General features: G+C 34.9%; 1 protein-coding gene across 5 annotated transcripts in view; it reads left to right on the plus strand.

Annotated features, from left to right (window-relative positions):
- Window positions 1-23560, plus strand: part of WDR7 (WD repeat domain 7) — a 405254-nt gene that overhangs the window by 75289 nt on the left and 306405 nt on the right. For all 5 annotated transcript variants that reach the window (XM_009192785.4, XM_009192787.4, XM_003914404.3 and 2 more), the window contains exons 13-14: window positions 7398-7593; window positions 18331-18545. In XM_009192785.4, coding sequence (XP_009191049.1) covers window positions 7398-7593; window positions 18331-18545 — 411 coding nt within the window. The remainder of the gene's footprint in view (window positions 1-7397; window positions 7594-18330; window positions 18546-23560) is intronic.

Genomic DNA, 23560 nt, shown 5'->3' on the forward strand with positions numbered 1-23560 from the left:
ATTGTAAATAATACAATATTCAATGTCTTTGTAAATATTTTCTTTCATTTAGGATTATTTTCTTTGGATATAGTCTACTCAGTGAAAATATCAGAACCTCAGAAATTTGATATAATAGCTTATTAACAATTTTAAGGCTGCTGAATTATATTATGAAATTATTTTCTACTCTCAGTGCCCATTTCATTGCTGCTTGCCAGCACAAAAGTTACTTACTTCCATGCTTCAGTTTCTACATCTTTAAAAATGGAAATAATAGTACCTACCTCAAAGGATTGTTAATGAGACTGTAATGAATTACTGCCAAGCAGTTGGAACACGCCTAGCAAAATGTATGAACCCCCAAAACGTTAACTATTTGGCATTGTAATTTTTAGAATCTTTGTCCAAGTTGACAGGTAAAAATAGTATTTTAATGTTTGAATTTGCTTTTCTTTGATACCTAGAGATATTCAGATTTTTCTAAAAGGATTTTAGTTTTTTTTTTTTTTGAAGACATTTTTCTTTTTGTCCTTTGCTTTTTTTTTCTCTCCAAGGGTTATTAGTGTTTGAGCTCTTAACTGAAATATTAAGCTTATGTGGCTTCTGTTGTTGCTGGAATTTCTAATTTATTATTTACTGTTGAATTTTTTAACCTATACTTATTTTCAGTTTTTATGTAATCAATTTTTTTTTATTTGTAGTTTCTTCCACATTTTTTGAAGCTTGAAATCTTTTCACCCAGAAATGTGATAAGACTTGATGAGAAACAATGGCTAAATTAAAAGCAAACATAAAATAATATATTTGAAATGTATTTATGATTGTGGGGTGATGTAAGGATTAAAAAAATCTGCTCTTCTCTAAGCTATCACAATGTTATTTATTACATACTTGTTTTTTTCTTTGATAGGCAGTATTTTCTTAATCTTGTATTAAATCCTTCATATTTCTTTACCATTTTAGTAATAAGGAAGCAGTTGAAGAATTATAGAGTTCTAATTAGTCCACTATTTCTCCAGTGTTATTTTTCTATACAGTGAACAAAGGAAGACATTAAAACTAGTCTCTAAAAGTTTTCTTGTTCATGTAATTATCCAATTAGTTTGTTAATGAGTGTTGTGGTTGGACCATATGGTCTTTTTTTCTAAAACATGTATTAAATAAACAGTCCTCTACTTTTTTTTTTTTAAATGAAGTTTGGATTTCTAAAGCTTTTTTAAAAAGTCTAGTTTTGTAAAGTGTAGAAGTGAAATTAACATTTAATTTCATAGGCTCTTTTTTCCCCTTCAGGTAGAATATTTAACGTGATAAATGATGCATCTTAACTGCACATTTATGTTCCATAGTAAGAGTTCTGGGAAGTACAAGAAATAATGATTAAGAGAATAGTGGGATTGATTTATGAGCAAAAGAAGCTGGTCATTTATAGCATGTCTAATGATGGGCATGTTTAAAAGGAGAGACAATAGAATGTATGTTTAGCAACTGTTCAGGCAAAGAGAAAAATTGTTTTGGGCCAATAAGACCATTGCTCCTGAAATGATGTGAAGAAAAAGAGTAATTTAGTTTAGAAAACAAATTAGCAAAAGTAGAAAATAAAAAATATATATTATTTACATTGGGAGCTGTTGGAAAGTGGAATCATCTCCCCAGAGAGCTGGTGGATGGGATAAACTAGCTGTCTCTGATTTCTGTAATTCATGGCAGATGCTTAGGAACAGGTTACATAAGAGGTTTCTGGGAATGGTTTAAAATGAAGTCTTGTAAAATGCGTAAGGTCAGACTGGGTGACCTAGGTGGTATATTCTGACTCTTTCAGATTCTGTGATAGCTTGTGGCATTCTGCTGTTCAGCACTAATGTACTGTGAGGATTATTTACTGGCAAATCCAATGAGCCTTTATTTGGTTTAAGATGGTAATTATTTGAAAAATAGTAATTGACCTAAGAATATACTTATTTTGGGCCAGTATCTTCTCCCCTCTCTTTGCTTTTTCATCAAATAAAAACAGCGTTTTTACTTGGTTAAATATTCTGTTGATTGTTGTTACCCTTTACTATTAATTGGCATTTGATGTCATTGGTGCATATCGTGTCTAGGACAGAATTGATACAGTGTTTGCAACATGAATTTGAATAACTTTCACCTGTAAAATACTAGCTCAGTTGATAGAATACTTCGTCTGTGCCGCATAAGTTCTGTTCCATAACAGTACAAATTTTTAAGTGGAATTTTATGTTTACATTCTTTATGTCAGTTGATAGCAGTGGTTACCGAAGTAGAATAGAAAGACAGTCAACGGGGGTATAGGAAGAAAATCTTAGAACTTTTATTTACTTATTTTTTAATCTTAGGAAATTGAGCTTTATGAACATTTACTAGAAGGAGGGGCATTGGTGGCCTCATTTGTTTTGCATTCCAGATGGACACACATCATCTCAGGCCAGAGTGGGTGAGCCTCAAGTGGGGTGCCAGAGTTACTTTGACCCTGTTTGTTTCCAGTTAGAATGTGCTTGCTTAAGGGATTTGCAGATTTGCAGATGATATTATATAGTTCTAAACCTAGCCATCACAAAATGGGCAGGGAAAATATGGATGGGAGATATTTCTAATGAAAAATCTCTTCATCAGCTATATGACAAGTTTTAATGATCATTTGATCAGTCTGGCAGGAGGGCAGCAAAAAATTTATAATTATATGAAATTTGTATTTACATCCACTGTCATTAACAAGGAAACCTTCCTAAGGATCCATTTTGTGACATGAGATATTGGCTAATGTAATATGAAGTTACTCACATTAGTGAGACATTTCAGAAATGTTTATTCTTAAATCTGTTTATTTAAACCTTGAGTCATCCTTTTAAAATATATGTATTTGTGCATCTATTACAATTTAAGTGATACAGTGCACAGAATTACACATGTATAATTTGTAAATATACAACTAGGGAACACATTTCAAAATTATTTAATGCATGTGTAATAGGAATAATTTGAGGCATGTTTTTCAAATAAGTTTAAAGATAAAGAGGTTCACATTTTTTAGTTGTTGTATTATTATTTTACTTATACAGTTTAAATGTTTTATATGTTATCTTGTTGTAATGCCATTGGTGTTAAATCATGTTTAGGTGACTTTTCCAGGTTGAAATGAAAAAAGGTGAAGTAGAATGGAATTAATCAAGTTGTGAAATTAGTCATTGCAGGTGAAATAGGTGTTCAGTAACCCAGATCTCTAGAATTTAATAATAAAGGCATTGTGCTAATTTAACTCATTTGTGAAGAAGCTGGATGTAAATCAGGAAGAAATATGAGTTACAAAGTATTCTTTAAGAAGTGCTTTAATAATTTTGAGGGCAGATAAGAGGAAACCAAATTAATTGTGTTTTATCAGAACTTTTAAGTGCTTTTATTTAACAGATAGCTGAGAATTATTTATTACTCTGTTCATTGTTTGAATTAAAATTAATATCAAGTGTTGCTTGAATAGTCTTTTTTCCTTTTACACTTAAATAGGCTAGACATTTGCTTTGTTTATACCATTAATTTGTTTTCACACAGGCTGCAAAGGTAGCCATCAACTCAGAATTAATTAGTGAAATCAAAATTAATGAGGTTTTACTATATTGGGTCATTTCTGCTTCAGGCCAGTTTTCTTTATATGAGTTGGACTAGCATTTTTTTGAAAGAAGAAAAATTAGATTTATTTTAATCCATATTTAAAAAGCACGAAACCATCTTTTCTTGTGAGTTAAGTACCTCTAATAACTATGCTTTCTTGGGCTTAGTAATATTGATTTTTTTTTGTTTTCATTCTTGATTATTTTGGCTATTTCCAGTCTTATTACAGTAAAGCTAAAGTTAACTCTTTAGATACTTATTTACAGAGATGGTATATCATTTTTACTTTGGAATAAACTTTTTTTTTTAAGATGGAGTCTCACTCCGTCATCCAGACTAGAGTGCAATGGCATGATCTCGGTTCCATGCAACTTCTGTCTGCAGGTTCAAGCGATTCTCCTTCCTCAGCCTCCCTGTCGGCTACTGTTTTGTATTTTTAGTAGAGACGAGCTTCCACCATATTAGCCAGGCTGGTCTTGAACTTTTGACCTCAGGTGATCCATCCCCCTCAACCTCCCAAAGTGCTGGTATTATACGTGTGAGCCACTGTGCCTGGCCTGGAACAGTTTTTTGTAGATTAAGCTTGTTATTTGCAAATTTTCATTATTACACTATGTGAAAGGGGAATAAAAGTATTCTTTAAAACATATTTAGTTAAATTTGTGTGTCAGAGGAGAATGCATCATGTAGAAATGAAAAAGCTAGAATCTTGGAGTTAAAGCTCTTTTTTTTAACCTTCAGAAAATTACATCTCATAATCTACTTTTTAAAGCAGATCCTATGCTCTTATTTAATATTCATTTTGTATGTCCTTTATTTTTGCTACGTAACTAATAATATAATGTAGAGCTTTTAAGTCTTATGAAGATAGATTACGTTTTCTTAAATCTTTGAAATTATCTGCCTGTGTATCTATGGGGAGGGTGAAAGTTCTGACAGGGAAACTTCTCATGAGGGGTTGATAATGTGGAAGGTCAAGTTTCTCATAAGAATGGGAAAGGCTTTTTTCTTTGCTTAATGGCTCTAGTCCTCTCTCTGTTAAATTACAAACTATGGTAAGGAGATCTTTGACAGAGAGAGAGTATGCGCAGCTCAGTCGTTGTCAGTAGCTTTGTGTCACCTCAGATGTTGAGATCTCCAATAGGGCAAAATTTAAGAACACCTAACAGAGAATATTGGCAACACTTCATATTGACTCATACTTCATTTTCTCCACTTTTTGAAAAGGAATGACTAGAGTGTATGTGAGCATGAATGAAATGACTTTCAACGTGGGGACTAGCAAGTAGGTCAGTTAGATGTGTGGCACTAATTAGGGATTAGCTCTTTATAAAGAAGATTTTGGACAGTTTGTAAGTCTAAGTAACAGAATCAAAAGTAGGGTCAGTGGCCAGGCGTGGTGGTTCACGCCTGTAGTCCTAGCACTTTGGGAGGCTGAGGCAAGTGGATTGCTTGAGCCCAGGGGTTCAAGACTAGCCTGGGCAACCTAGAGGCTCTATTAAATATAATATATATATATAAAACAGTGGTGTTGGATGTGTGAATACTGTGATTGATAAGTGCCTGATGAAAGGATATAAACAGATGAAAAGGAATACTGTTTAGGCATCATTCTTTAAGTTCATTATACCCATAGAAAAAGATAACTGTTTCTTTCATGAGGGAAATAAATAAAATGACCACTTTTTGACAGATTAATGTTGCAAAATAGAATATTGTAGTTAACCATTAATGTAGCAACCAACCCTTTTTATAAAATGAATAATGGATATATTTGACAAAGTCAGTACTGATGATAAGCTGTAGAAATGCAAAACATCCATTGTATTAAACTCTTGCTTTGAGTTAGCAGCATACATATGTAGCTCTGTGTGTGTGTGTGTGTGTGTGTGTATTTACCCAGTTTTGTTCTAACATACCCAAATTTAACTATTTTTGTAGTTTGCCATTTTGTTTTGATTTGTTAATTATAAAACTAATTTGTGTGTGTCAGAGTCAACCGCCCCTCAGTTTTTAATGTCTTTTGTAAAGACATTAAGAATCACATTTCATGTTTCAATTGAATGTTTATCAGGAAAATAAGTAAGCTTAAAAAATGCTTTAAAAATTCTATATAATGTTTTAATAAAGGTTTGTAATACCATTTCTCTGAACTTAGTTTTTTTTTTAACTTTTAACATGAGTAAACATCTGTTATGCTGATTATAGTGTGTAATTATAATATGCAAAGTACAAATAAAGCTAACAAAGAATAAAAATAAAACAGTTGAATTTAAGAACAAAGTAAATAGTTAAATATTACTGTCATCTTTTTTTTATTACTATGCTGCTTCATTCAAACATTGATTTTAGGTTGTTTACAAAAATAAACATTATCTAGTAAGATAAAAATAAAGCTAAATCATAGTGAAGAGAATATAAGGGAAGAAAGCAAATGAGACTATTGATAGGCCATATTCCGATACTTATGCCCAAGATCCAGCACTGTTATAGATAGAAAATTCAGTCCTGAGTTTCCAAAGTGTGTGCATCTAAAACTAGGTCTTAATAAGATTACTATGGTCAAACAACTTTGGAGATGAATGATGTTGTATCCCCTTGACGAGATAATTATGGTCACAGCATTCTAAAGGTTCTTGGAAGTTCTGTGGTTAAAAACAACAGCTACCACCTAACCTCAGTATTGTCAGTATTTCCCATGCACATTTGACCACACTTTTCCTCCCTTTTTTTCACCTAATATCTATCCACATGTCCTATTTGGGAAGGATATTGAGATACTGATCTTTAGTTTAAAAACAGCCTGTTTGCTTAGGAGAACCCAGCAGGGTGAGGTTTGATGTGTTTTTTTCTTTAGATCCCATACAAGGAAAAGAGTATATACATAGTGCAGTGAGCCTCACCTTCAATAAATAGCCACAATATGTACAAGAATGAGTTTCAAATGGCTGTTTTCATATGGTTTCTCTCAGTATGACCTGAAAGCATAATCTAGTAAGTCACTGAAAAGTTAAGTTTTCAATTGTTTATAAATTGTTTTACAGAAATACAGACTTTAATTTTTAATTTTTTAGGTCATAGGTTCAGTTCTCTCTTACCAGAGAAAATCTTTGATTATTTACATCTTGTCTTGTTCTAAAAAGGAGTTGAAGGGCAAAAACTAGAGGTGAGCAGAAAATATACAGCAGAACATTTAATTGGCTATTGTGTGGCTAGTTGAGGTGGTGCATCTGCTGACATTACAGATAGACACCATGAAAGAAACAGGAATGCATATCTACAGATAATGTGAATATCTATGACTCCTAAGAAATGATCGTGGCAGAGGGACAGTGAGGGTATTGTTTTTGAGCAAAGGTGCAGGAAAGAGCATGGGTCTAAATGAAAGAGTCACAGACAGAAAGAAGCGCTGCAGAAAGCAGCTCCCGCAGCAAACAAAGGAAAGTTCACACCATGGAAAGAGAACACCTAATAACAGATCAATTTTTTCTCAGCTTTGCCTGCTCCAATATAGTAATCATTTTAGTGAGGTCATCTTTACATTTGAACAGCAGTTTTTCCAGTCTTTTACAGTCTTTAATCTAGAATTAATTTAGTATAAAAATATTTTGATGATTGATCTGGGTTTTATGTATAATATAAAGGAACACATTTTTCAACATGACCTAATATTGTGGTTGTTTTTCAGTGGCAGCAAATGTATAATTAATTTTGCCTTAAGTTATTGAAAACAGGATCCATTTTATTTTAAATTTAATTTAAATACAATTAAGGTTTATTCTTCTTTTCAGGCAAGAGTACAGCACTGCATCTGCTCTGTAGCCAGTGACCACTCAGTAGGACTTCTAAGTTTGCGAGAGAAAAAATGCATAATGTTGGCATCTCGTCACCTTTTTCCTATTCAAGTAATCAAATGGAGGCCTTCTGATGATTATCTGGTAGTGGGGTGTTCAGATGGTTCTGTGTACGTCTGGCAAATGGATACTGGTAAGAACGAGTATGAAGAGATACTATAGAAAATTAAATGGGTATAATGTCTTTTGAATGAAGAAAAAAGCCTTGAAATGTAAAATAGTTGCTACTTTTATTTCTAATTGTTTAAGTGGCCTCTTTTTTGTTCTGCTATGCCAAATGCTTGTAGAATATTTCATGAATCTTTAAAAGCATGTAATTGAGGATAATACGCAGATGAGGACAGACATACGGACAACAAAGTATGTATGATTCCTGTATAATTCACAAGTAAACTGTGAACAAGAAGAAATCACCAGGTTCACGTGTAGTGAAAAAGATACAACCCTTTTTTCTTTGAACAGCAGAAAAGCAATGCTGGGCAGTTAATTGTATGAGGTAATTAAAATGAAGTTTTCAAGTTCTAGAGAGAACATTTAAAATTTCAAATTTCAGGAAGTTTATGTATTGGGGGTATAATGTAGAACAAGTAATGCTTAGCTTAAAAGCACAGACAATAATATGTGATGTTTATACACAGACTGCCATGGTTTTCCCTCAGAAATTTGCAAGTATATAACTAAATGTTTATTGGTTTAGGCCTTTTTTACTTTTACAATTTTCAGTAGTCATCTATCAGTTATGGAAGTCTTTCTTTTGATTCCTAGTTGTACTAATATTTCTACTAGATTTTTTTCTTTTCTTCATCTTTGTTTTAAATAGTGTTTTTTGAAATCAGACTATAAACATATTTCTGCATGCACTATTGTGCAAAAGGGAGTTCTCTTAAGCCTTTTGGGAATAAATAGTCATAAGCTTCAGTAATCTTTATTTATTGTCTTCATTTTAACTGGTAGTACATAGGCAATCTTTACAAGAGGAAGCCTTCTTGAAGTCTGTCAAACTTCCTTGCTTTTGCGTGTAACTTTTCTTTCTCTTGTCTCTCATTGTAAAAGAGATTCATACTTTTGGTCATGTTTTAAAAGCACAAAAGTATTAGAAAAGAAGAAAGATGAACCCACATCTCATTGCTCAGTGGTAAATGTTAACATTTTTGGCAAATTACTTCCTAATCTCTTTCTGGGCATTTAAAAAAACAGAATTGCTGTTGTACTACACATGCAATTTTATATCTTTCTTTTGTGTGTCTTTATGTTATGTCCTATCTGCTGAATAGCAGTCTTGTGTTTTATTTTTTTTTAGTCCACTTCATAAACTGAATATATGGAATTTGTCTTGGCTCTAGAGTCAGACTGTTTAGTTTGAACTTAGGATGGACTCCTAGCTAGCCCTGTGACCTATTCCAAGTCACTGAATATTTATCCCTCAATTTCCTCACCTGTAAAATTAGGGTAATAATATTTTCTATCTTAAAGCATTTCTGAGAGAATAAAATGAGATAATATTTCCCTGACATGTGGTAAACAGAATATAAGTATGTATGTATGTATATGTGTGTGCAATTATAAGCCTATGTGTGTGTGTATACATGCATGTGTATGTATTTCCTACTACTATTATTAAAGAAGCATGGTGTTTAACTTGCTACTTTGTTGAACTTGGGAGTATGACGTTATCTACATTTAGAAATAATTTTTTGGGAATTAGTACTAAAGAAAATTCTTACAGCAGTAATGGTATTTGTAAGACACTGTATTAAAATACTGTCAATATTAAGACTGGGCACAGTGGCTCATACCTGTAGTCCTAGCACTTTGGGAGGTGGAGGGGAGTGGATTGCTTGAGCCAAGGAGTTTGAGACCATCCTGGGCAACATGGTGAAACACCATCTCTACAAAAAAATACAAAAATTAGCTGGGTGTGGTGACACATGCCTGTGTCCCACCCACTCAGGTGGCTGAGGTGAGAGAATCACTTGAGACCAGGAGGTCGAGGCTACAGTGAGCTGTGATTGCACCACTGCACCCCAACCTGGGAGACAGAGAGAGACTCTGCCTTAAAAAAAAAAAATCTGTAACTATTAAATTAATAGCTGATATATTTTAAGTGAAAATGTATAGTAAACTTGTCTAGGACTTGTTCAAATTAAATATTAAGAGAGTATCATTTTTCTGAACTTTTCTGATGCTTAAATATATAATACTTGAATATTTCAGATACTCTAAATATCTTTGTGAAGAATATAAAACGAAATTATTTACAAATGAGGCCTTACTGATAGACAAAGTTACTGTTCTAGTAATTTTTCTAGAAGGAAATGACAAATAGGCCCTAACTGTGGGGGTACTGGAAGAGGTTATTGTTATAATCAGTTTAGTATAATTAAGCCCAATTTAGATAAAATACAGCATGTAATATTGAAATTACATGCTGAAGATTTGGGTAAACAATCAGTCAATATGACATTCAAGATAAATGCTATAGAGAAGCTGAATTTATTTTGGATTTAAACCATAACAGGAGGCATACCTTGTTTTTTTCCTCCTTGCTGTTCATGCTGTAGCTAGTGATATAAAGTTCCCTGGGGAGTCAGTAAGGTACATCCTGGAGGTATTGACATTATTTATTTATTAAATTTATTTATTTATTAAATAAATAAAAAATGAAGCTAGGAAAATCAGATTCAGCCAGAGTTTGATGTATGAAATGTATTTAAACTCTGAGGAGATACTTGATCCCTCTTGTTAGTGTTTTGGGAATGTATTTTTACAAATGCAGCCATACCATGTTAACCCTGTTTTGCATACTGGGCAATTTTCTAGTTATTGTTTTGAGTTATACTGATGTTTCTAACTTAAAACACTTGAAGTGTCTTTCCTTTATATGTTTATGCAGCATGTTTACACATTTTTTTTCCTTCAAATGAGTGCTTTGTGTTTTCAGTTCATATTTCCTTGTGAAATGCAGCCAAAGCTAGTAATACAAAATGTAGAGAGCTGGAGTTCTAGAACCTTTTGTTCTTTTATTGTGACATTTTCTTATATGCAATAGCAATGTAATAGTGATGTAATGGCCATGGAAATTATTCTTTTACATCTCTAAATAGTTAAAAAACTACCCAAACACTAGCAACAAGATTGAGCCAGATGAATCTCTTGCTTCCCTCTTATGAACTTAAGGTGGGCCACTGACCTAGGTGGCTTCTGTGGAGCTGCTTATGTGCTTCTGGGATCAACTGCCTCATTTTTCCCGTTTGATATTCCCAGTAAGTATGCAGTGCCATTGACAAGGTCAGAATCCTGTTTCTTTGGGAAACAGGCATGCTGAAAGTAATGACTGATGTTACAAAATGTTCTTCTTATCTAGCCATTACTAAGCCTAAACCACATTCTCATCTGCTTCTTTTTATCATTCTTGCTACACAACAAAAGTGATTCCCACATCGTATTTCTATTCCTTATGTATAATTATTAGATGTTCTTGTACAAATGCAAATGCCATTAATGCTTGACAAATATCAGGAATTAGTGTATGAGGACTTGTGAATTTATTTGTTATGTGACGTTTCTTTTTATGTTCTGCTCTCCATGTTTTCTAATATTTCTGTTTTTGCGTGTACTTCATGAAATATGCATTTGAGTCTCCTTTTTGAACTTAAGTACCTAATGAAATCTAGTAGGGCATTATGAATTAATGTATGTTTGTATGTCTTTTGAAAAACACATAAAGCATGGCTAACAAAAAGCCTGTGTTTTAGGGACTCAGATTGTCATATAAGTAAAGTCTTAGTGACTGTTATTCTTCCTTAAGACTAAGTTTTGAAAACGTTTTTCATGCTTTTATTTTGATGCATTTAAATTGATGTTTTTCTCTTGTTACTAAAATTGCTGAAGAGAATCAGGAGGTAGTGTTGAAGTTCAGCCTTTTGTTATTAGTGGAGGGTTTTAGTAGCATGTGTTTTCCTCATGTATTTTACCCTTTGCCAGTAGTATTTAATACAGTGGAAATTAGATCTTACATTTGTATTTCATTATATATTGCCATTACATCATCAGCTTTTTGTACATTTTTGCTTTTCATTCTATTACAAAACATGCAATAGGACAGGGGAAGACACAGAAAATGAATGGGTTAAGAAAAAGAGGTAATTGACTAAAACCTTGGTAAGACCAAGTATAATCAGAGAGTTTCTTTTTTCTCTTTTAATGATTGACTCTATGAAATCTTACATATTTACCTACCTATGTAGTTACCATTTTCGTTGCTTCCCTTTTTGAAGGAAGAGGTTTAGAGTGGAGATATGACTGTGCTTACTACTCCCTCCTCTCACAACCCCTCCATGCAATTAATCACTAAGTCTTTCCCATTAGGTCTCCCTCACCTACTTTTTTATTCTTGAAAGTGTACCATTAATTTATGGGCATATTTTTCCATACCTAGGCTATCTTTATTGGGTACCCTGCCTACTCTTTCTACCTTCTAATTCATCCTGTACTCTGCTGGGAAATTAATCCTAGGAAAGAAAACACTGACAACACTTGCTTCATATGAATGTCTTAATGAATAAAGCATAGACAATATTAGTTCATAAAGCCTTCAGGACAAGGTCTTCCATAGTGTGGCACCTTCCTACCTTTCTGTCTTTACCTCTTGCTGTTCTTTTACACAAACCAGTTTCTCTAGTCAATAATAATTGGGTCACTCCCAATTCTTGTTGCTAGTATCATCCATACTGTTTTCATGATTTTCACTCACTTGGAACATTGCTTTTTTCCTTCCATTTTTTTTGTTTGTTTAAAACAAACAAAAATATCTATGACATTTTCAGGAAATTTGAATAATAAGAATGCAGTCTTGCATATTTACCTGTGTAGTCACCATTTCCATTGCTCTTTATTGCCTTGTGTAAAGATGCAGATTTTTGCCTGGAGTCATTTTTCTTTTGTCTAAAATTTAATTTTTATTTTAGTATCGGTCTGCAGGTGATGAATTCTTTCAGCTTTTGCGTATTTGAAAAAACTCTATTTTATCTTCATTTTTAAAGGCTATTTTCTCTAGATATAGAATTCTAGATCAACAGGTTTTTGTCTTTTGCTTCCTGTACTCCAGCTGTCTTCTGGGTTGCATTATTTCCAGCGAGAAATCTGCTGTCATCCTTATGTTTCTTCTATATGTAACATTTCTTTTCTCTGGCTGCTTTTAAAATTTTTCCTTAATTACTGGTTTTGAGCAATTTGATTGCGGTTTTCTTTATATTTCTTGTTCTTGGGGTTTGTTATACTTATTAGATCATGGCTGTATAGATTTTATCAAATTTGGAAAACTTTTGGCCATAATTTATTCAAATACATTTTCTCCCCTCCATTTTCTTTTCTTTTCTTTGGAGACTCCAATTATATGTCTTTTAAGCCATTTGAAGTTGTTCCTCAGCTCACTGTGATGGTAGTTTCATTTTTAAAAATTATTTTTTTGTTTCATTTTATATAATTTCTATTACTATGCCTTCAAGTTTACTGATATTTTCTTCTATAATGTCTAATCTAATTATTCCTATCTAGTGTATTTTTCATCCCGAACATTGTAGTTTACATTTCTAAAAGCTAGATTTTGGTCTTTTGATATCTTCTATGTCTCTTTGCAAACCTTTTGAACATCTGGAATATAATTATAATACCTTAATGCCTTTGTCTTCTAATTTTCATATCTTTGTCAGTTCTGGGTTTGTTTTCTTGGTTTGATTTTTTTTTTTTTCCCACTCAGTATTGATCTTTTTTTTGACATGCCTGGTAATTTTTTTTTTTTTTTTTTTTTTTTTGGGACAGAGTTTCACTCTTATTGCCCAGGCTGGAGTGCAATGGTCCGATCTCAGTTCACTGCAATCTCCGCCTCCCAGGTTCAAGTGATTCTCCTGCCTCAGGCCTCCTGAGAAGCTGGGATTACAGACACTACCATGCTCAGTTAATTTTTTGTATTTCTAGTAGAGATGGGGGTTTCATCATGTTGGCCAGGTTGGTCTTGAACTCCTGACCTCAGGTGATCCACCTGTCTTAGCTTCCCAAAGTGCAGGGATTACAGGCATGATCTACCGCGCCTGGCCATGCCTGGTAATTTTTTGTTAGATACCAGATATTGTGAACTTTATTTTGTTGGGTATTGGATATTTTTTTATTTCTGCAAATGTTTTGAACTTTGTTGTGGGACACAGTTAAATTACTGAGAAACAGTTTGATCCTTTTGGGTTTTGCCTTGTTAGGTAGGGCTGGAGCAGGGTTAAATGTGGAGCTAATTGTTATCCACTGCAAAGGGAAGACCTTCCTGAGAACTGTACCCAGTGGCTCATGAATTGTGAGGTTTCCAGTCTGGCTGGTGAGTAGGCACTCTTCACAATTCTGTCTGAGTCCTGGGTACTGCACCCTCTAATCCTTTGAAGTGGTTCTTTCCCTGGCCTTGAGTAGTTAGTTTCTTCACAGTCACACAGTAATCAGCACTCTGCCAAATATGTAAGGAGGACCTTCTGCAGGTTTCTCTGGAGCTTTCTTCACCCTGGTATTCTGTTGCAAACTCTATCTGCCTGTAGTCTCAGCTAAGGAATCTGTTAGGCTATTCAGACAATGGATGTTAGTCAATCAATGTTCAGACAATGGACATTTGTCAATTATGGATTGTCTGAAAAAGCATTGTTTCAAATCTTGTATCTATTTTTTCCCAATTATTTTACGTAAAAGGGTAAATTCAGTTCCTATTACTCCGTCTTGGCTGGAAGCAGAAGTCTTTTCTGCTAATTTGAATTTTCAAAATCTTTAAATATTCAGGCAGAGTCCACTCTTTCCCTAATGTTTTTAAAAACAGGTTTAGTTGGGAATGGATTTTTTTTCTATCTTTTGAACCTCTATTAGTCCATTCTCATGCTACTATGAATAAATACCTGAGACTGGCTAATTTATAAAGAAAAGAGGTTTAACTGACGCACAGTTCCACATGGTTGGGGAGGCCTCAGGAAGCTTACAATCATGGTGGAAGGCACTTCTTCACAGGGCGGCAGGAGGGAGAATGAGTGCTGAGCAAAGAGGGAAGCCCCTTAAAAAATCATCAGATCTTGTGAGAACTCACTGACTATCAGGAGAATAGCATAGAGGAAACTGTCTCCATGATTCAGTTATCTCCACCTTATCCTGCCCTTGACACATGGGGATTATTACAATTCAAGGTGAGATTTAGGTGGGGACACAGGGCAAAACCATATCGGCCTCTTTATTATTCTTTTTGGCTTGTGTTGTTGATTATCTTCTTATGTGCAAATGTTTTGACCCTCACTCAATGGGTCCCTCCCGCCCCAGGAAGTTGATTACCATTGTTGTGTTACAACTATTTAATCTTCAGACTTTATTCCAACTTTTCCAGTTGTTCCACTACAGTCTTTTACTGCGAAAAGATCCAGATTAGAATTATGCATGGTTAGTTCTATCCCCCTTTCAATTTAAAATAGTCCCTTAGTTCTTCCTTCACCTTAAAGACTGAAAGTTTTAAATATTTCTGGCCAGTCGTTTTATAAAATATTTCCCAATTTCTGTTTATCTGATGTTTTCTCATGGTTATTTTCAGAATATGTATCTTTGGCAAAAAAATCACTGACATTTTTCTCATTACATCTTATCAGTTGGCATATGATTTAAATTTGTTTCATCACTAGTGTTTACTTAGGTCACTTAAGGTGTTTTTTTGACTTCTTCACTGGAAAATTATTTTTTTTTTCTTTTTGTAATTAGTAAGCATTTTGTGAAGAGATACTTTGAAACCATGTAAATAGATTTTCTTTATCAAACATTTAAGTTACTCATTTATTTTCAGTTCGATCTCTGTTTTATACAATAGATTACTTTCCTAAACTCGTATGTGATGTCTTGGATTTGGTCTGTGGCAGTCCCTTCACACTGGATATTTTTTTTCTTTCAGCATTGTCTTGCTGTACAGCACAAGTAGATGATGTTGCCTCGTCATGTGGTTGTGCTTTTTTATCCATCCTGGCTGATACCCTGTGACTGACGTCCTCTCTTCCCAGCATGGACATCCTTTCTCCCCTTTTGGGATCCAGCACCCTGTGCAAAGCTGCCTACCTGCATAGATACCCTCTTCACTCTTTGGGTCCCATACCATTCCCCCTCACCATGTGGATGCTCTTCTCATACTTCTTAGACTTCAACTTTCTGTGCCAGGTTGCTTTCATGTGTTGATTTCTTAGACCCACCTTTGGGATCTGTACTGGGCTGCCTCACTGTGTGAACTCCCTCCTCTCTCCACTCAGGTTCCAACAGTGTCTCTTGATGCACATGCTTCTGGGGCTGAACTCTGTGCCAAACTGCTGCCACCACCTCCCTCTTGTTTAGCTTCCCTCTGCACCCTCTCAGCCTCTGACATACTGCCCTGGGCTGCTGCAGGCCTGCTTTTCACCACCATGCCCCTTATCTGACATGGACTCCTACCTTTGCTCAGGTCTGTTTACTAACTTGGGGCTCAGTTGTTCAGAAGAGGAGAGGAAGTATAAACTTTTGACACCAGAGAGTAAATTAGTTACTTGGTGTTTTTGCAGGTAGTATATTCTCACTTATTTGTTGATTAATGATTTTATTTTGGATATCAATAAGGGAAAGTCACTTAAGCCTTTCAATTATAACTACAAACCACATCTAATAGAGAATTAAGAGCTAGAGCAGTAAATTCTAAATTTATTCCTGTGAAACTTTAAGATATCTGAAAGAATATCATATTATTTTCAAAATCAAATTAACTTTAATTTACTTAAAATAATCTTTTCCCACAATATTTAAAAACATGATATATATTTGTAAAAAATTGATATCTTACAAATCTTCATGTACAAGAATATGAAGTTCTATACTAATTCAGCCATGTAAATATACCCTGTTAACCATGTAGTATACATCTATTAAGAGTATTTTTCTGTGACTGTAATATCCCTTCCCCCACTTTAGACTATGAATACTGTTCTCTAACTTGTTATTTTCATTTAACAATATGTTGTGGCTTTTATTCTATGTTAATATATATAGCTGAGCTTCCTTTTAAACATTGTGTTTGTTACTTCACAGTACTCCTTTTAGTGGATACATCATAAATTATTGACCCAGTCTACTAATGATAGATATTTAGGTTTCCAAAAAATTTTTCTATTATGATTAAGACAATTATAACCCAACCACACACATATATGTTTGGATATGGTATCATTATTTAGCATAATCTTAGAAGAGGAATTCCGGTGTTAAAGGAAATGTGAGTTTTAAATGTAATAGAATTTGTTAAAAAATTACTAATTTTTATTTGTACTAAAAATATATTACCAGTTTTCTTACACACTTGAGAATGCTGAATATCTGTAAGGTAAGAGATAAATAGTATTTCATTATTGCTTCAATTTGATTTCTTTGATTATTAGTGAGGTTGACATCTTTTTGTATGATTACTACCTATCTGTATTTCTTTTCTCGATTGTTCGTATTCTTTAAACAGTATTTTGTTGGCTTATTTTTTTCTCATAGATTTGTTACAACTCTGTATTTTGAGGCTGTAACTCTATCTCCATTTAATCAACAAATAGTTACTTAGTGCCTCTAATGTGCCAGGCACTGTTCAATGTACCAGGGATACGACAGTGAACAAAACATCTGAAACTCTCTAGCTCTTGTGTAGTTTACATTCTGGGTGGAGAGAGGCAGGTCAAAAAAACCAAAAACTTTAAACATATCGTATGTTCTCTGGTGTTCATGTTGTGGAGAAAATGAAGCAGAAAAGGGAGAATTTGATAAGAGGGCCAGGGAATAACTCATTGAAAATGTAACATAAAGAGCTTGAAAGGTGGGTGAAGGAGGTGGTGAAGCTTGCATTGGAGGAAATTTGTGCTCTGACTTAGACAAGAAATGCATAGATGGAGATAAATGGAAAGGATGGCCAAATGAGGAAGCTTTAAAGTAGTTGTAGGCCGGGCATGGTGGCTTATGCGTGTAATTCCAGCACTTTGGGAGGCCGAGGTGGGAGGATCACGAGGTCAGGAAATCGAGACCATCCTGGCAAACACGGTGAAACCCCATCTCTACTAAAAATACATAAAATTAGCCGGGCGTGGTGTTGGGCGCCTGTTGTCCCAGCTACTGGGGAGGCTGAGGCAGGAGAATGGTGTGAACCCAGGAGGCGGAGCTTGCAGTGAGCCGAGATCGTGCCATTGCGCTCCAGCCTGGGTGACAGAGCAAGACTCCATTTCAAAAATAAATAAATAAATAAATAAATAAATACAGTAGTTGTAAATAGAAGTAGTGGTAATTTCCACAAACATATGAAGAAATATTTGACTGGGTGGTGAGAGTAAGAGTCAAGAATTTGCAGACAGAATGGAGAAATTATAATATTTTTTCTGTTTTGTGGAAGTTTCTTAGAGAAGCTTCAGCAATTATTCAAGGAGGAAAAAAGCAAATTTTAGTAAGATTTTAAGATTGATATACAATTTAGAGGAAGGTCAAGTCATAGATTTTAGTATTCATACTGGTGTGATGGGACAGAAGTAGCCAAGAAAACCATCTGGGAGGTAGAAAGAGTAGAAAAGCCTGGAGAAGGTTGTTGGAATCTTAGCTCTGAACTTGACTTTATTGGGAAGCTGCATCAGGGACTTTATGGGGAGGAATTCATTGAGGTGGTAGGTACTACATGGAAGATCGTTAGAGGAAGGAAGTACAAAAAAATATTTCCAGGAGGCGTTGATAAAACATATTTCTACATAAAAAAATTTCATACCCTTTTTTTCTCAAACTATTGAAAATGTTGTAGTATTATGAAATATTTATGAATATATTTTTCTCACAGGTGCATTGGATCGTTGTGTGATGGGGATAACAGCAGTTGAAATTCTAAATGCTTGTGATGAAGCTGTTCCTGCCGCTGTCGATTCACTTAGTCATCCAGCAGTCAACCTGAAACAAGCTATGACAAGACGTAGTCTTGCTGCTCTTAAAAATATGGCCCATCATAAGCTCCAAACCCTTGCAACTAACCTCTTGGCTTCTGAGGCATCTGACAAGGTAAGTTTTGTATGTGGGCTCATGAAGTGTGTAGACCCCAATTTAACTTCATTTGGTAACATGACTTTGGCATATCTTAGGAAATAATTTTTGGGAGATGACACTTGAAAAATAAGCTTTTGATTTTCATTTAGGTTTATCCAACATAGTTTGAGTTTTTCAAGTACTTGGCATTTGAAAAAGTAAATTATTCTTACCAGTCAAATATTTTAAAATCCTTCCAACTGAATTAAGTGACTTTAGTTTCTGAAATTAGGGCAAACAAGTGTATATAATCTGTCTCACTTTTTGGTAGTCTTTCTATTGAAAGATTGAGCACTAGCTAATGTCCTAAGGAGGGAAAAAAATAATTTAGGTACAATTAAGATGTCTGTAATTGTGATGTATCATTTTATTAAAATTAGGTTCTGATTTTAGTAAGGTTAAACCATTGTAAAGATTTAAGAAATTGTTTCAGAATAAGTATGATGGCGTTGCAGAAGTATTGAAATTTTTCTGAGACCCAACTCAAACACACTTTCCTTACTGACACTTAATAATCAAAGTATAAGTTACTTCTTCAGTTAACAGAAGATTATCCTATTAAAAAAACCAGTCCCAATTCATGAATTGGTTACTTATCTTTAGTTTTGTAGAGGCTAGCCACTGTTTGGTCTGTGGTATTTGTGTAATGTGGTAGAATTAGAACTAGTTTGTCTTTAGTAATGGATAAATGAAACCTAGAGACAATCTCAATATTTCATCTGAATCACTACTTAAAATTCTAGTTCCATCTAAATATTCATTACAGTTAGTAATGAATAGCACAAATACTTTTAATTTTAGTCTCTCTTGTTGATTTTCATGTTTTTAAATGGTTAGACATGTGAATAAATAGTGAAGGGGTTGAAAGGCTCATCTGCAGACTTGAAAATTAACCATGAGTTTGTGCATGCTGATGACACGTGAAGTACTGTAGGTAATTCCATTGACCCACATCCTCCAGTAATTCACAGTAATGTCACCCTTTGATCATTCTTTCTGCCCTCAAGATATAAATGTTTTATCAGCTATGTTGTATTGTATATTTCAACAATTGGAACTGTGAAACTACATTTTTCTTCTGTGGTTTCAGTAGCATACCCGAAAGTTTGTGAAGAAATCACAGCTTAAATGCATTGATCATACCTGTAATTACTTCCAAGGAATCACGTAGCTGTCTCTAGGAATTCAGTGTTCATAGCACATTTTCTGACATGATATGTAATTTGATTTTGAGCAAATTTATAAAACAATATGTTTAAGAGCATGCGTGCATGTTGTATAACTCCTAGATATATTCTTTTTCTTGATGGTATCCCCTAGAAGTAAAAATTTGGAAAAATAATTATGTAACTTGAAAATTAAAGAAAAATGAGTGGTACAGTAACAGTTATGAATGGCTTTTGTAAGTGGTCATGGTCCATTATGTGATTTTTACAATCTTGTTTGTCCCTGTTTTAATAGCGTATTTTATAGTGCAATTAGTGATAAAAGCACCAGATATCAGAGACACTACACTTAGGTATTGTAAAATATGTTGCTTGTGAACCTCCTTAGTCTTGTAGCAGTGGTAATTGTTGCCTGGCCTACAAGGAAAACAATTATAGAAGGGAGGAAAAAGGCTTAGGAAGCTGAGGCTGCAGGAGGATAATCACTTTATGAAAAATGTATGTTGGCTGTACCATTAGGGATTTCTGTAACTATTTTCTCATGTTGAGTTTGAGAAGCTCCTTCTGAAGGGAATATTTAAAGAGCTGTCCTCTGGATAGCTTTCTAACCTCAGGAGAAATAAACCCACCCACAGTTAAAAAACAAACAACTAAGAGCTTCTCAATGGCACAGGACTTACTCTAGGATATTGGATCTAATTTTTTACATGAGTCTTTCAATGGAAAGTGAAGTCTGTATTGGGATACTCTATAGAAAGTGTCCTGCTTTTTGTCTTGGTAGAACGGTGTTAGCAATCAGGGCTATATGGAAGTAACAGATATTTTATTTTGCTAATTGTGTTAATTATACTGGACATTCAAAACTTTGCAAAGATGGAGAATGTACTATCCTGTGATTTTTTTTCTCACTAGAAGATCAAGAGGGTATTCAGTAAAGTTATACTTTATTATTGTGCAATGAGTCTTTTGCAAGATTGTGTATATTTGAACCCCTTTTCATTTCTCTTATGACATGTAATTTTTTATTTATATTATGATAACTTATATACTTACCTAATTCTCCCTACTGAAATTCAGTCTTTTGGAGAGCAGGGATTTTTGACTTATTTATCTCTGTGCTTTTCCATGACATCTAGCAGCAGCTGCTGTGCAATAACTATGTGTTGAATTGGATGATGTGGAACAGAAGGTGCAAAGAGCCATTTCTTTAGCTTTTTTGCCCTGTCTTTTGCAATTCCCTCATACCTGATTGTCTTAAGACCCCTGCTTTGCAGCCTCAAGTCTGTCTGTGTTCAAGAACCTTTAGATGTGGAGGTTCATTAGTAACTTGCATTCTTCCTTTGCAAAAGGAAATTTTGTTCAGTTTTGCATATTCTTCCTTTGGTTTTGGTGAGTGAAGTTGTGTAGAGTGAAGCTGAATGATATATAACTCATTCTCCTTCCTTGCTCTATCTGTATTATCAGTGTTCTAACCCATCCTGGACTTATCTCAACTTTTTTTAAAATTTTTTTTATTTTTTTTTCAGATGGAGTCTCGCTCTGTCGCCCAGGCTGGAGTGCAGTGGCGCCATCTCGGCTCACTGCAGCTCCGCCTCCCGGGTTCATGCCATTCTCCTGCCTCAGCCTCCTGAGTAGCTGGGACTACAGGTGCCTGCCACTGCGCCTGGCTAATTTTTTGTATTTTTAGTGGAGACGGGGTTTCTCCGTGTTAGCCAGGATGGTCTCCATCTCCTGACCTCGTGATTCGCCTTCCTTGGCCTCCCAAAGTGCAGGGATTGCAGGCGTGAGCCACCGCGCCCGGCCGACTTATCTCAACTTTATCCTCTCCTTTATTCCTGTTCCTTAGTTGGATGGAATAAGGATTGACAAACTCTATAAAGGGCTAGATAGTAAATATTTTAGGCTTTGTGCACTGTCTCTGTCACAGTGACTTAACTTTGCTTTATGATGTGAAAGCAGGCATAGGCAATATGTGAACAAATGAGCATGGCTGCTTTCCAATAAAACTATTTTCGGAAGCAGGTGGTGAGTTGGATTTGGCCCATAGGCCATAGTTTGCCGACCCCTACATCAGAAGATAGTATTGCTAATATCAAGATTGTAAGTATGGTTCTCCGGTGGAATGGCTTTTGCTTTATTTTTATAAAAGCAGTTCAAAAGAGTGGTTAAGAGCCTGGGTTCTGGTGACAGGCATGTCTGTGTTCAAATTATGTTTCTATGTTTCTATAACTTGCTGACCGTGGGTGGCCTTGGGCAGGTAACCTCCAGTGGCCTTCGGTCATCTTTAAAACAAAATTCAAACTTCTTGCAGTGGCCTCTGAGAGTCTGTGTGATCAGACGTATGCTTCCCTCGTTTAATTTTATTTTTCAATCCTTGATTATTCCAGTCCTAGCCAATTGACTCTTTTTTAAAGTATGACTATTTGTTGAATGGATTAACAAATGAGAAAAATGAATGAATTATACTTAGTACATTTTGACTACTGGTAATGCATTGCAAAATCTTGGTACAGAATTACAGGATAGAAATTGAGAGCTGTTTGTAAAATTATCCTTTAAGAAATTCTTTTTAAGCCACATCTTCATATGATATTATTGAGGGACAGAGTATGGAAATGGAAGAAATTTGAAGACAGAATACCTGTTTAGATATCAGGAAGAAGATGAGCCAGTGAGAAGCAGAGAAAGAGAAATCATACAGGCAGATTCTAGATCACACATACAGTTGAAAACAAAAGTAAAAGGTCTACAGTTTATCAGAGAAATGAAATAACATTAAGAATTGGGGTGTGTGGCTGGGCACAGTGGCTCACACCTGTAATCCCAGCACTTTGGGATGCCAAGGTGGGCGGATCATGAGGTCAGGAGATCGAGACCATCCTGGCTAACACGGTGAAACCCTGTCTCTACTAAAAATACAAAAATTAGCCGGTTGTGGTGGCGGGCACCTGTAGTCCCAGCTACTCAGGAGGCTGAGGCAGGAGAATGGCATGAACCTGCGAGGCGGAGCTTGCAGTGAGCCGAGTTTGTGCCATTGCACTCCAGCCTAGGCTACAAAGCGAGACTCCGTCTCAACCAAAAAAAAAAAAAAGAATTGGGGTGTGTAGGTTTAGTAATTAGGAAAGCCATTGGTGATGATTAAGAGAGCTGTTTTGGTAGAGTTGGTTTGGTCAGAAATCAGGGTACAGTGAGCTGAGTATGAGAAGTGGAGGTAAAGAGTGTGGAAGAAATTAGCTTTTGATGGAAAAAGAGGAGGGTAGTAGCTTCAGTGGCTAGGGATTTAAGAGCAGGGTTTATACTCTGTTTAGGAGATCACTGAGCATTTATTTTGGTGGAAGGATAATGGGTGGGCCGATGCAGGAGGACATGGTATTAAGAACAGAGCTGGAGAGTTTACCCTTACTAGAAATTGTTTCCTTGTAATTGGTAATGATTAAAGAGAGGGAGATGAATGTACCAAATCATTTTCAGTGGAAGAGAATGAAAGTAGGCTGTGATTTCTGTTAAAAGGAAGGAAGAGATGGTTATAATTCTTTGGAGGTAGAGACATCTTTTTTTTTCTCTTTTTTCTTTTTTTAATCCCAGCACCACGCAGCATAAGCAGTTCTCTGGATTAGGAGTTAGAGAAGATTTGTAAAATATAGATAACCAGTCATTTATAGATTGTACATGATGATATTTGGCGAATGCATACATGAATATGTTAAGAAGATGGTCTGAGCATATCAGGTGATGTTTCTGACATGTTTTTCTTGTAAAGCATTTGCCACATATATGGTTCTTCGTAGAGAGATCTTGGGCTAAAGGGATTTTATTAGTGAAGGC

The sequence above is a fragment of the Papio anubis genome, chromosome 19 (genome assembly GCF_008728515.1).
Source record: "Papio anubis isolate 15944 chromosome 19, Panubis1.0, whole genome shotgun sequence".
Lineage (NCBI taxonomy): Eukaryota > Metazoa > Chordata > Mammalia > Primates > Cercopithecidae > Papio > Papio anubis.